Raw genomic sequence first — 13,196 nt, 5'->3', positions numbered from 1 at the left:
GTCAAAACTAAAAATACTCTACAACACAGGAAGACTAGAACCACTAGAAGGTGCCACCATGGAACTACTGTACCTTCCTAACTCACGGTATACTCGAAGACCCTCCAGATATATTCTAATCCCACTGACTGTCAATAAAGTATTCTTGTCATCCTCGTGTGCAACTGCTACACCAAATATTTCTTCAACTTCTTCTCTGTTGTAGAAAATAACCCGTGTATTTGTGATTAAAATATACCATCCCGTATATTCCTTTATGCATATTCCACCTGTCAAGAAGATTTCCTCACACTTTACACCTGGACTTTTAACAAGAACAATGTACGCCCTGTAGTAAGAACTTCTTTCAACTTCGTATTCTGTGGGTGCACTGTCCAAGGGGGGTGCACGGGGTAGTTGTATCCGTAGAAGTGGCTTATCATTCCCAAGTACGCCTGTTATGCTAGTGGATAGACCATGCATAAGACCAACTGCGCCTGATATGGGCTTGATTATTGCCCCAATTAGGCCCTTCCCCATACCCTGCACCATGCCACTAAGACCATTTGATCTTCTGCCTTGTATGGGACTATGAAGAACTCCTTTAAATCCACTGATAACAGAACCCATGAACTTTTCACCTGCCTTGGAGAGATGTGTCTTATGACCTGGTAGACCTAATTCTAGTTCATCCACGTATATGCAACTTGTCTCCCGGATGGCTTCTGCAAAGGACTCATCCATGGAGATATCTGCTAATTTCTGTGAGAATTTCCCCATTATATTTCCAACGAAACCAGCTACACCTGTGACCACATTTGTAGCCAGACTTTTCCCTCCTTTAAGAAGCTGTCTGGATAGAATTGCAGGATTATCAAGGGCCCTGTATGGGGCGTATATTAAGTCATGGACACCCATCCCTAGTTTATCAAATAATTCACCTGGACTGGCTACTACATCTGCAGATAAGACCAAAGAGACAATATTCCGGATAAATCCTCTCTTGTACATTCTCCCTATGATGTGAAATATTTCATGCGTACGTGCGTATGTATCAAATAGTTCTATGCTAGGCAGTGAGACTTTGCTGCTTGTGATATTGCAGAAGACAGATGCCAATGGGACAATTGACCCATGGGATGCCCGCCTGAAGGAACACTTAAATTTGATTGCTTCAATCTTAAAGTACCCTAGGGCAGTATAGAAGGACATTGGCTCTGTATGGATTGGATAAGTACATGTGCAGTTGATTAACTGGCACTTACTGCACATTGTAAAGTACTTTGGGTTCTCCAAGGGTTCATCCAATGGGACAAAGTGCTGTATTACCTTTTTCATGTAGACTTCTTCTATCTCCAAAACCACAGGAAGAACTACTATGCTCATATACCGGATAGTCATCTTATTCATAATCCACCCAGAGACAGACAAGACATCTGATGTAATTGGTGTATGTAAGGGTATATGGTAGTATCCTTTTGCCTCTTGGTTATCCATCTGGAAACTATCTAGTTTTAGAAGGAATTCTAGTCCATTTTGTGAAAAGAGTGATAGTAGGTGAATATTGAAGAGATGCAGGGCTGCAAATTCAGAGTGATTTTGGTCGATCAGACTGATGGATACTCTGCCTGTCCTGATTTTAGTGAGAATACCTTGGCCTGCAGATGGGTCAGTCCCTGGGTCTTGTGTTTGTTCAGTGACTGTGAGAACTTTTATCTGTCTCTCTGATGAAAGTGTTGCCTTGTAGCCTTCTGAGGAGACAACAGAGAATGTGGATATTTCCAGGGTGCAGCCGTCAATTTGCACGTTAAATGCAGGCTGTGCCTTGAAACTGTCCCAATAATAAGGGAGTACTTCATTTGGCTGCAGAATATATTCAATTGGATGGCCTTTCTGTGAGAATTGCATGGTCTTTTGTGACATATTCTTGATGAGATATGGCCATACGGTTTCCTTTTCAATTAGAATAACCCTTTGTGCATTATTTGTCTGGATGGTGATTGACAGAAGGATTGAATTATTTGTGGCTTGTGCATTCGGGTCTGCTTCTTCTGGGATTCCGTGTATTGCAGAGAGGGAACTTGTGCTGCTCATGTAGATGGAAGACTTGCTTGTGATCACGGAAGAAAGCATTCCTGCTGTGGAGAAGGCCTTTTCTGCTGTGTTCAATTTGACAAAGTGCTTTTTAAGGCCCTCCAGTGGAAGATAACTTGCATCAACGGATTTTTCCAAATCAAGAATATAATCAGAGATATCTGTGTGCATCCCTGGGGATGCCCTTAAGTCATCCCTTGGGTCACCCAGTCGTATCCAGCTGCTGAGCTTCTTCCTTGGGAAGTGCATTGGGACTCTTTCCCCAAGTCCACATGTAAATTCACGGTCTGTCACAATTGTTAGTGAGAGTCCTGTCTTATTTTCAATTACACTGGCGTATTCTACAACGGCATATTTGATCTTTTCCTTTGCCCCGTGTCCTTGGTAGATGTTCATCAGATAGTTCATTTGGAAATCTGTCTTTATATCCAGGAAGATCGTGTTGTACTGGATCTTTGAGCTAAACCCGACACTTTCACTTCTGTTCAGAACAATTGCATGTCTGTCCTTGGAGGTCACTACGGCTGTCTGCTGTTCTGGCAGAAGGCGGCAGAGTCTGCTCCCAGATTTCAGGTATAAATCATCCTGTGTCTTGTTTATGGCAATGAGAACCGGGTATATTGTTACTTGTACAATACCAATATCAACGGACTGACCACTTACAACGACATTTTTTGCTTCTTTTGTTGCAAGAACTCCCTTGGAGACAGTCACCTTAGAGGCTGAATCATTTGGGTGCAGAATTAAGTCTGCAGTTCCATTTATCCTTAAGCGTACCTTTTTTGCTCTCTCCGGGTGCATCTTCCCAGATATTTGTTTTGTTTCCCCAGGTCTTGCTACTCCCATGATCTTCTCTGTGCTTGATTTTGCACTAATTTTCATCTCGAAAGATGCCTGTGAGAGAGACAAGTTCTGTATGACGATGTCATGATGGAAGAAATAATGGATAATTGGCAGACCAGAGACCACTTCAAATAGGCACACTACAGTGATGTATGACTCATTGTGCTCTATCCTGTATGACCCAATTACTTCTATCCCTTCTGATGCTGAGTTCTCTGGGACTGTGAATGCAACTGCCACTGACTCTGCACTATCTTCAACGGTTGCCTGAAATTCCATGAGAAAGGACGTATCAGAGCACTCTGAGAATGCAGGGAGCACAATTCTGCTCTCTTTTGTGTGGATGAACAAAGGCATATCCGTTGTATTTTTGAAGTTTGTGGCTCCCCTGATTTCCACGGCTGACTCCCGGAATGTTCCCAGGAAAAGATTCTTTGAGACTTGAACGGCTTTTTTATCTTGACGAGAATTTGTTTCAAAAAGAACTTCCTGTGATTCTGTTGTAATCAATAGCTTCTTGTTCTTTGTCACTGTGGTTGACAAAGGAACCAGGGCAGTCCCGTTTATTGAAATTATTTTGTTCGTTAGATTTGTTGTAGACACTTTCCTTTCTGTCTGCTTCAGTGCTTCAACAATCCTTTTGCTTAGACGAATTCGCACAATATCCTTGGTGACAAAGGAGATAAAGGCAACCCTAAGTGCTTCTTCCTTTTTTCCTTCTGTGAATGGCAGACTGCAGAAACCTGTGCTTTCCTTCTCCATGCCAACCTGTGACTGAATGGAAATATCCATAGGGAATGTTTCGCACATTACTTCATAGATTGGAGCATCTTCCAGCTGCACAAATATCCGGCACATTGCAGATCCTTCCACAGCAGCAGATGGCTCTTTGCTTAATTGGACTATTTCCATGGACATCTGTACTATTTCTGTCTTAATTGGGGGTTTTTGCATCTTCACTGATATCAAAGGACATTCTACTCGGGTTATGCAGTCCCCAGGGATCGAATACTTCTGTGCCCTAGATAGATTAAGTCTATTCAGAAGATCAACTATTTCCTTGCTCTTGGTCTGATCAATAAGCGTACTTTCTATGGCTCCTGTGGAGATGTGAATTTCTTGCATTTCATTTGGACTATTTCTGATGCTCACCTTGACGGGTGACTCAAGCACAGGCTCTCCATCAAGATGCAGCATAAGATAGAGCTGTGCATATACATTAACCAGGGCCACTTGCGTAACTGTAATTAAAGACCTTCCTGACTGAACAATAACCTGTGATACTTTGCACTTTATATCCAGGTGGGTTGGGACAGAAGGCACACCTGCTGTGAAGTTTACCTTTGTCAGTAGCCCGAATATATCAAGGAATGTCCCAATTGCATCAGATGCTTCAACTCTCTCTACTACTACATCAACTGTCTTTACAATGTGTGATATTTTTGCGAAATCAACACTCACCAAAGGCACACTGCACAGAAGGGCACCGTCTGCCCATGCTTGAATATTTGTGATGGAAATAGTTCCTGTGTAAAGTGAACCCTTTACCATTTGCAATACCATCTTACTAATTACTTTACAAAGGGTAGATGTACCTTTAAGAAGGTATATGCTTGCATCTGCCTCTATTCTAATGACTATTTCCTTCGATATCTCATCTGCTGTTTTTATGTCACTTTTTGTTTCTACTGCTGTAATTAGTCTCTCTGCTTCTGCTGGTGCATCTTCAGTTTTTTCTGTTTTCTCTTCCTCTGTATTGTATGCTAAGTATGCTAGGCTGGGTATGCTTGGGACACCGAATATTGGGTAATCTGTGATTATTGTGTATGCATTCAGGATGAAAAATACTCTGTTTATCAGGAAGACATACAGATCCACATCAATTGATCCTGTGCATGAAATGGCTCCTGTTAGATTTCTGGTATCTTCTGTGTAAAGCATCTTTTGGCAAGAAACCTTCAGATTTCCGTTTTTGCAGACAATTCCAGCTGCAAATGATGCTGTAAGCACAGGTCCATCAATATGCAAGATTACATTAGATGCACACACTGAGACAGGAAGATCTCTTCCACCTGCTTGTATATTTGTATTCCTGCAAGTAATTCGCATGGAAAGGTTCTTTACTTTTTTCTCACTCGCATGGACCATCTGGCAGTTATTATTTTGCAACTTCCCTTTGCTTAATTTCTGCATGACAAAGTGAATGGTTCTTATGTCCCGAAGGATTCCCTCCAGGATATCATCATGTGGCAGGAATATTTCTGTGTTTGTGAGGATTATGTCTGGCATGTCGCACAGAAGTATTTGTACTGGATAGACAGAAAGAACCATTTCTTCTGCCCTTTTTACTTCAAGTTTATCTATTGTCACAGCATCACTTCTAACTGACACGTCTGTTGCCACAAATTTACACATTTCACCGCCCTGCATGACTGACACATTGCACTTAGATATTCCCACAAGAGACTCACTCATGCGAATAGATTTCTCTGATGAAACTATTCTTGTGTCTACATATTTCATTATACTTTGCAGACAGAGGGATACTACTACGCCTGTCTCTGCAATGGACTCTGAGATTGCTGAATTCAATGTCTCTATGGAAAACTCTTTCAAGTATTTTCCGTGCATGGTGATATCTGCACTTACTTGCGGAATGGAAGTAGCCACAAGTCTATTCTTTAATATGCATTTTCCTTGGAGCCACATAATTATCTCTTCTTTTCCCAGGAGAAGTATTGCTTTTCTAGTGGAAATACCTATATCAGAATGATTTATGCTTAAATTCATTAAAGCACGCCCTATTGTAATCACACAGGTTAATGATCTTTCTTTTTCTTCTGCTGGAAGACTGAAGGATTTGCTTATTCTTCTGTGCAACTTCTCTAGGCCTTCTACCAAATCCATTGAAATATTCGCGCATGCACTAGGTACATGCATCCTAATGGTTTTTGTCCCATGGATCTCCTCTGGGTGATTGATCAAAACCTTCACTTTCTTGCACATGAAGACTTCTGTTCCACTGTGCCCCATGGAGAGTGAAATATTTCCCTTTAATATTCCTTCCTTAGTGACAGTCAGTAGGGCCTTCTTACAGGAAAGTACTGTCTCATTTAATTCTTCAATATCTGATACAGTAACTTCTGCTGCTAAGTCTATCTGTACTTCTGTACTTTCTCCTTTGTTCTCTGTCTCTGTGAAGTATTTTATCATGTGAAGCATGCCAGCCACATCTTCTGGGCTGAGTTCTTCTGAGGCAATGCAAAGTGTCCCTGTGACAGCACTGATATTAGCATGGCCTGGTGATATATCCAGTGTAACTGTACTTTTATCTGCACTAATTCCTGCTGCTGTAACTGATTTTGTCTCTGCCTTAATCAAATACTCTTTGCTGTTTTTTGTTATTTCCAGGGCCTTCATGAACACAGCGACTGTCTTACTGAATAAAACCTGCACCTCAATTGACTCCATGGTAATATGCATCTTTGATGTGGCAGATGAAATTGCACCTGAAAATACCTTTGTGAGCATACTTTTTATTGCACCTGCCACAAGAACTTCTTCTTTTTTCAGGCACTTCATGCATGACTTAGAGTATTCGCACATGCACTCTGTTGCATTTACCTTTAATTTTACATCAGACACGACTAACTCCAATGACTTATCTGGGTGGTGCCAATTACTCCTAAGAATAATACAGCCAATCTGACACTTTTCCACACGAACTCCTAATATACCACTAATATATTCTCCTTCCAAACAAATATCCTCTGCTATAATTATACCATGCAGCAGATTATATGTCACTTGGTCAGGTGCCAGCCTAGCCACCTTTCCCTCCAGATATCCATTCAGCCTATTTATTACGCATTCTTTTATCATTCCTGCAGTCAGTCTCCTATACAGATTCGAAAGGCTAAATCTAAACATAAAAAAAAATGCTGTGGTGTTTATTTATCCTCATTAAAGGCAGATATTGTTTCCTTTACCTTTGAACCATCTCTCCATGTGATGTAGTCTTCCATGGATCTTGTTATAATTAGTGCTGGGTCTGTCACTGTATCTACTCCCACCTTAACATGTCCTCCTTTTATGAAGGCCATTGATGTTTTTATGTCTGGAACCATTTCTATGGCAGGAAGAATACTTGAGAGTCTTCTCTTGCAGAATGAGCCTACCCCTACTTTTGCGCATTCCAAAAGGGTTTTAGAACCAATTAGGCCGAGTGTGTATAGTCTATTTGTAAGTTCTTTTGCGATTATTTGCTTAGTTGGCTCATTGTCATTTAACTTTGCAAGTGCTAGTGTTAGTCTTCTTATTTTTCCTACAATGAGATTGTACTTTACATATGTCTCTCTGTCTTCTAAGAGATATTTGCTTGTGGCCATTTGTTCTTTCTGTGTGGATGTTCCCTTCCAGTCTAGGAGGTCTACTTTTTTAAGAAGCTTCTGCTCGTGGAATTTTAGTTGTCGCATTCTTTGCAAAATTTTGTGTGGCTGTTCTTTTTTAACTGTTACTGAAAGTTCTTGTAAAATGAATCAGACTAGAGTTATTCAGAAATATTCTGAAGCAGAAAGACTCTTTGTCCTTTGATCTGTGCGAATTGTGTGAGAAAATGAAGTTTCATAAATAATTTGATTATTCATGGGTTTGCACTGGAGTGAGTTTATTATGTGGCCAATCACTTGCATACCTGCATATATCCAGAATATATCTGGCTTAGAGTTAATTTCTAGTGATCTTGGGGGTAACCAATTAATATACCTTAAGAGTCTTTATACACCAGGAGACAGCTAAAATTAGCCCAATTAACCTAATTAACCCGAATACTATGGGTATATTACTATTTAAACCACATTTTCGCATTAATTTCAGTAAATCCTACTTAATACAACTTTAACCGTGTTTTTGTGCTTCTTTAAATAACCAAATATTCTATTCATATTCTATTCCATAGTGCTTAGTCTCTTATTTTATATGTATATTACAACAAGAGTGAATAATAAAATTTAAACTTTCAAGTATTTATTGAGTGCGTCTTCGTGCGCAAAGTATTCACGTGCTCATGCAGTTTCAGGTCATTCGCGAAATCTGCAAAGAAATTGCATGAATACATCCATGGTACTAGATAATTTACACCCAAATACTCTGTCATGCAGTTTAGTATATAGTTATACTACTACGAATATTCAGATTATTGCGCAAGCATAATCTTAAGTATGTCATTGTTCACACCAAGACTGGACTTAGTGTGATTTCTGGCCTTGATTGCCATGAGGTGTGGCAGGTCTTTTTCATCATAGAATAGATTGGCCTTGTACGTTGCATATTCTATCATGTTTTTGCAGAAAAGAACTGTGAGATTTACCTTGGACTGGCTGTATGCACAGCACACACCATTCACCTGGTACATAGATGGGAACATAGTCTTGTTTAGTGAATTAATGAAGAACTTTCTGTAGTATAATTTATCTGCAGAAGTTCCTTCATTTTTCATTAAGTAGTGCTCGTATTCCTCTGGGTTTTCATCCATTCTGACGTACCAAGTGAGGCATCCCTTTCCAGATCCATCAATTGGAGTGGATGTTGGCTCTAAAGTGTAGCAAACCCTTTCCTTTTCTTCTTCATCATGGATGTACAGTTCTGTGTAGTAGCCTGTCTCTGCAGCCTGCAGAGTAGTATCTGTCATTCTTTCGTTACTTGATGAGTGCATGTATGTGGAGGGTGTTACTCCTTCATTCTGCAGATCATTCAGGGAGACTAGTTTGGGCTCTGAGTGCTCCTCCACGAATGGAGACAGCAGCTTCATGGCAGATCTATGAAGGGGAGAGATGAAAAGAGGAATTTGAAGTCTTGGTTGTCTATCTGGACTGTATTCACCTTGTGATAGTTTGGATGTGAATCTTGCACATATGAAGTAATTGTCCTGTATCTTTTTCTCCATTCTGTAGAATACTACAGTGTAGTGCTCCTTATTCATCTCTTCAATTGTTTTGTTTTTCTCGTCATCAGAGACTAATGACCACTTGTTTGAGTTATGGAATGTTTTCATTGCATAAACAGTTTCTTTCTTAATTCTGTTCACTCTTCTTATGTAGTCAATTACATAGCTTATTGGATGGACATCCACTGATTCTTGTGAATTTCCACCAGTTACGTTGTACCTTGGAATACACATTCTTTTGAGACTTTGCTTTTCATTGTCTATGTAATGAATGTGGAAGTGGCTGGTTTCTGAGACGCATGTTTCCCACCTGTTAACTACCTCACTAATGTCATGTGTATTAACAAGATATCTTTCAGTACCGTTGTTGTCTTTTGATGAAACAATGTTTGCTTGGTACTTTAAGTACTTCTGGGCCCTAAAGACTTCAGTGCCTTTTAGACCAAGTAGTGCCTGCTTTTCCTTGTGTGACATAGCTGCAATGGAAGTGTAAAATACAGTGACTGCTTCATAAACTGCCTTGTAGATAGTTCCAATGGATTCTTCAGTTATACTGTCTACATTAATACCTTTTGCTGCTAGGACACTCTTAAGACCAGCTACAGCCTCATTTGAGACTGATGCACAGGTTTGTTTGCTGCTGTCTGTAGAGTCATTGTAGTACCTTACTGTTTTCCATAAGTAGCTGACAACAGCAAGTGCCTCTTCTAGCTCTTTCTCTGAGTATGGAGTATTTCTGCCTTGTGTGCCTGGCTGAAGAATCTTCTTTATCTTCTCTAATGTGAGATTTTTCATGTCACAGTATAGCTCTGGGTAAAGCATGAATGTGTCTATGATTCTTCTGAATGCTTCTGTCTCATTTCTGTTTATTTGACCCATGATCTTTGCTATGTCTCTGTAGTCTGGGAGTCTTATAGGCCTTCTTATTAAGATATCCCCAAGTGTAGCCATGTTTACAGCGTAGTCTCTTTTTTTCTCTGCACTATAGCTTTGTGGTGCATTTCTCCCCATGTATCTCTGCAGGTCTTCCATCATACCACTGTAGTATCCTGAATATACAGTGAAAATGTCGTTTTGTCTTTCCATATTCTCAAGAATAGGAAGACGGTCTTCCCATGCGGTCTTTGTGACCATAACTTGCTTAAGGAAGTTCCATATAGTCTCTCCTTTCTTGCTCTTTTTTACCATGTCAGAAACGTCTTTTTCAGTGAGTCTAGGTGCCTTTTTTTCAGTTTCATTATCCAGGTTGAGTGCACTAAAACTGTCAGCTGGGACATCTGTTGATGTCGCCTGCCTTTGTTTTTTAGATTCTATAGGATTTGATAGATTTGTTGTTGTTCTTTTTCCTGAAGAAGGCGTTGCCTGCGAGGATGAAGGTTCATCAGATGCCATACCCATAGATATGCACCCCAGGGCAGCCATACTGCAGAAAACCATAAGTCTCTGTACTTTCTTTGAAAAAATCATAAAAATAAAATTGTTTCAGTTATTTATACGGTTAATACAGGGGCTGCACGCCAACAGGGGTGCTTTCTACCAGTAATTACCTCTTATAAATATTTAATACTTTTTTTCGGTTATTGATCAATAATTTATCATTTTTGTGCGAATAAATTAACTATTTATATGAAATTGTTCTATGAAGTGTTTTTCTGAATGATTTGTGGATTTCTGTGATATCTGTTTGGCTTATTTAATATTCTAGTAAAACTGATATATCATAGGGGCTTATTATAAGCCAATATAAAATATACTCAAATAAGAAGGTCTCTTGGCCTTTTGTTTTGTGAGTAATGTGGATGTTTTTGTACTATTGAACTATTTTGGTTTTAGCCTTAGACTAGCCTGTTACAAGTCACTCTGCTTGTTTGCATGGCATTAATTGCTACTTTATCATTGGTTCTAGTTATATGCATATACTAGTGAAATAGAAATAAATTAGAAGATGAGCTGTAAAGCTAAGAACTTAGATTTCCCTGAAATATTTGCTAGAGTATCGCATAAATCTTTTATTGCTATGCCATTCCAAATATAATCTTCTTATAGGTTATCGAGTTCCTCAGATGCAATTCTTGGATAGTATTCCTGCATGTTTGCATCACTTGGGAATCTCATTAGCACACCCCACAGCATCGTATTATCATTTAACTGAAGACTTCCTAAAACATTTCCAGTGAACCGTATTGCACTCTCTGCTGGTCTTTTTCCCTTTTTCATCATCTTTTCCATAAAAAACCTTATAGTGTCGAGTTTAGCTAAACTAAAGAAAACCCTTCCTAATAAGAATGTTTTAGATATTTTTTCAGGTTCTTCATGCATAGTGTAGTGTATAATTTCCTTAGTTATATTAAAAAACTCTATATTATCGCAGACTGAAGACTCTAACTCTATAGAAACATAATGAATCATAAGGTGCCCCATATAACAGTTTACATTACTGTAAACTTTGCTTATTTCTTCACATCCTTCTTTAACAGAATCAAAGTTATCTTCTGAAGTTGAAAAAAGAGAAATATTAGCATACCCTGGTGTTATATTCAAAGTAAATCCAGTAGGTTCGTTGTTGATATTGTGAATAATAAAAATTTTAGCAAAAATATCTGCCTTGCCATTTGATCTCGTCCCAAGTCTAGCCTGCTCGCAACTTACTTCCACATTCTTACTGGGTAACAAAGATTTGATAATTGACTTTATCTTAGCTTCAATTTCCCATCTCTCGTCATCATTTAATTCACCTTTCTTGCATATACTCTCTATATACTCAACTAGCTCTAGTATCTCTTCCTTCTGCCCTGTTATTTCTGATATAGCAAGGAATATATTCCCAACCCCAGCTATAAGTTCATTCTTATTCTGTTTATAGTCAATCTTGTCATTGTCCAGACATGCAACAACTCTGCTCCACTCTTTGTGCATTTCAGAGTCAATGATTTCAGCTGGTCTAGGATACTTTTTAAAGAAGTTTTTCAATTCTTTGCTTATTCCTTCTCCCATGTGGCTGGTTTTGTACTTTTTTGTCTTTTGACTATACGCCAGGCAGCTGAAAAGTCCAAGAAGGGCTGACTCTACACAGTCACTATAATATAAGGATTGATCTAGCTCAAAGCCAGTCTTGTCTAGTTTGCATTGTGGCACTCTAGTGTACCTTGGCAACTGACTATCACTGCCGAAGGGAAGTTTGATACTTTCATTTGTGGCCTGAACAAAGTCACAGAATGATTCAATGTACTTTTTGTTTTCACTGAGTGCTTCTTTTGCTATGAAAAGCTCATCAAATATTTTGCCCTCCTTGCTTTTCTTCTTAGTATTTGCTAGATTCTCCTTTTCAGCTACTTGATCAACCAGTAGTTCATGCGCTGCATTCACAAAGTCCTTATAGCTTTCTGCTGTCTCAATGAACTCATATATATATGTCTGTATAAGGAAGGCTGCATTGTTCAGAAACTTTCCACTCTCAAACTCTTTTTTCGTGGTTGGCATTGCAAACTTGCCTCCTTTCTTTATCAGAGGATTGTCTCTGCACTGCAGATAGAAGTCGACAATTTCAGCAGCCTCACTTTGGTAGATACTGTCACTGTACATATTTGTAACTGGATCTATACCTGTAGTATGCATCACTATATTCACAAACTCTTTCTCTTTGCATGTTTTACTTTTTATGACAAGCTTCTTTTTTTCTTCTGTGCTCTCTACTGCTATTTTAATATCAACACCCTCTGAGAGAAGTAATAGCGCAGCAAGAATATATTTAGCATCCTTCTTGACATGATCTGCTCTTAAGAAGTTTGTAAGTGCGTTGGATCTATCTATCTCAATAGAAAGGTTTTCATCCATTGAAGGGAACATCTTTATAAGCATTTCGTGATAAGTGCTCATATACTTTCCTTTTGGGGTTTTTTTATCCAAGCATTCGTATACTTTGTCATTCACTGGTGTTCTCATAAAGTTGTACTCTTGTTTGTTTTCATTAGATAGTCCGTTCTTATAAAGTCCATAGTCTGTATCTATTTCATGGGAATAAAATCGTTTGTTGTGCATGTATCCCCCTTGATGCACAATATATCCGCGCTGTAGATTCAATGGGCCCATTGGGTTAATAATCACATCCTGCTTCTCGCCAATAAAGGTCTCACTCACTGTCTTTATTTCTTCCATATTGACTCTTGCAAGAATGCTCTGTAGCATTATCAGTTTTAGAACTATTCTGCTGATCATTTTCTGTAAGGCAAAAGAAAATTTCTCTTTAAATATTTCAATTTCTCGTTCTTTCCATTAATATTGGCATTAGTTATTTCTATTTTTATATAGTTCATTTTAACAGCTGAGTTTTCCTCTT

General features: G+C 39.0%; 4 protein-coding genes across 4 annotated transcripts; all 4 read right to left on the bottom strand.

The window, feature by feature from the left end:
* Positions 1–18: 18 nt before the first annotated feature.
* NESG_02078 (uncharacterized protein) lies at positions 19–6,846 on the bottom strand (the record flags this gene model as incomplete). Its single annotated transcript, XM_053049691.1, has 1 exon — positions 19–6,846. One exon carries the CDS (start codon positions 6,844–6,846, stop codon positions 19–21), a length of 6,828 nt encoding a protein of 2,275 aa, XP_052903862.1.
* Positions 6,847–6,866: 20 nt separating this feature from the next.
* On the bottom strand, positions 6,867–7,391 carry NESG_02077 (uncharacterized protein; the record flags this gene model as incomplete). Its single annotated transcript, XM_053049690.1, has 1 exon — positions 6,867–7,391. The coding sequence occupies one exon, from the start codon at positions 7,389–7,391 to the stop codon at positions 6,867–6,869; it is 525 nt and encodes a 174-aa protein (XP_052903861.1).
* A 719-nt stretch (positions 7,392–8,110) lies between these two features.
* Positions 8,111–10,327, bottom strand: NESG_02076 (uncharacterized protein; the record flags this gene model as incomplete). Its single annotated transcript, XM_053049689.1, has 1 exon — positions 8,111–10,327. The coding sequence occupies one exon, from the start codon at positions 10,325–10,327 to the stop codon at positions 8,111–8,113; it is 2,217 nt and encodes a 738-aa protein (XP_052903860.1).
* Positions 10,328–10,900: 573 nt separating this feature from the next.
* Positions 10,901–13,075, bottom strand: NESG_02075 (uncharacterized protein; the record flags this gene model as incomplete). Its single annotated transcript, XM_053049688.1, has 1 exon — positions 10,901–13,075. One exon carries the CDS (start codon positions 13,073–13,075, stop codon positions 10,901–10,903), a length of 2,175 nt encoding a protein of 724 aa, XP_052903859.1.
* Between the last annotated feature and the right edge of the window lie 121 nt (positions 13,076–13,196).

This window comes from Nematocida ausubeli (assembly GCF_000738915.1).
Source record: "Nematocida ausubeli strain ERTm6 chromosome Unknown supercont2.5, whole genome shotgun sequence".
Lineage (NCBI taxonomy): Eukaryota > Fungi > Microsporidia > Nematocida > Nematocida ausubeli.
The sequence above is the reverse complement of the archived record's forward strand: the minus strand, read 5'-3'. Positions and strand labels throughout refer to the sequence as shown.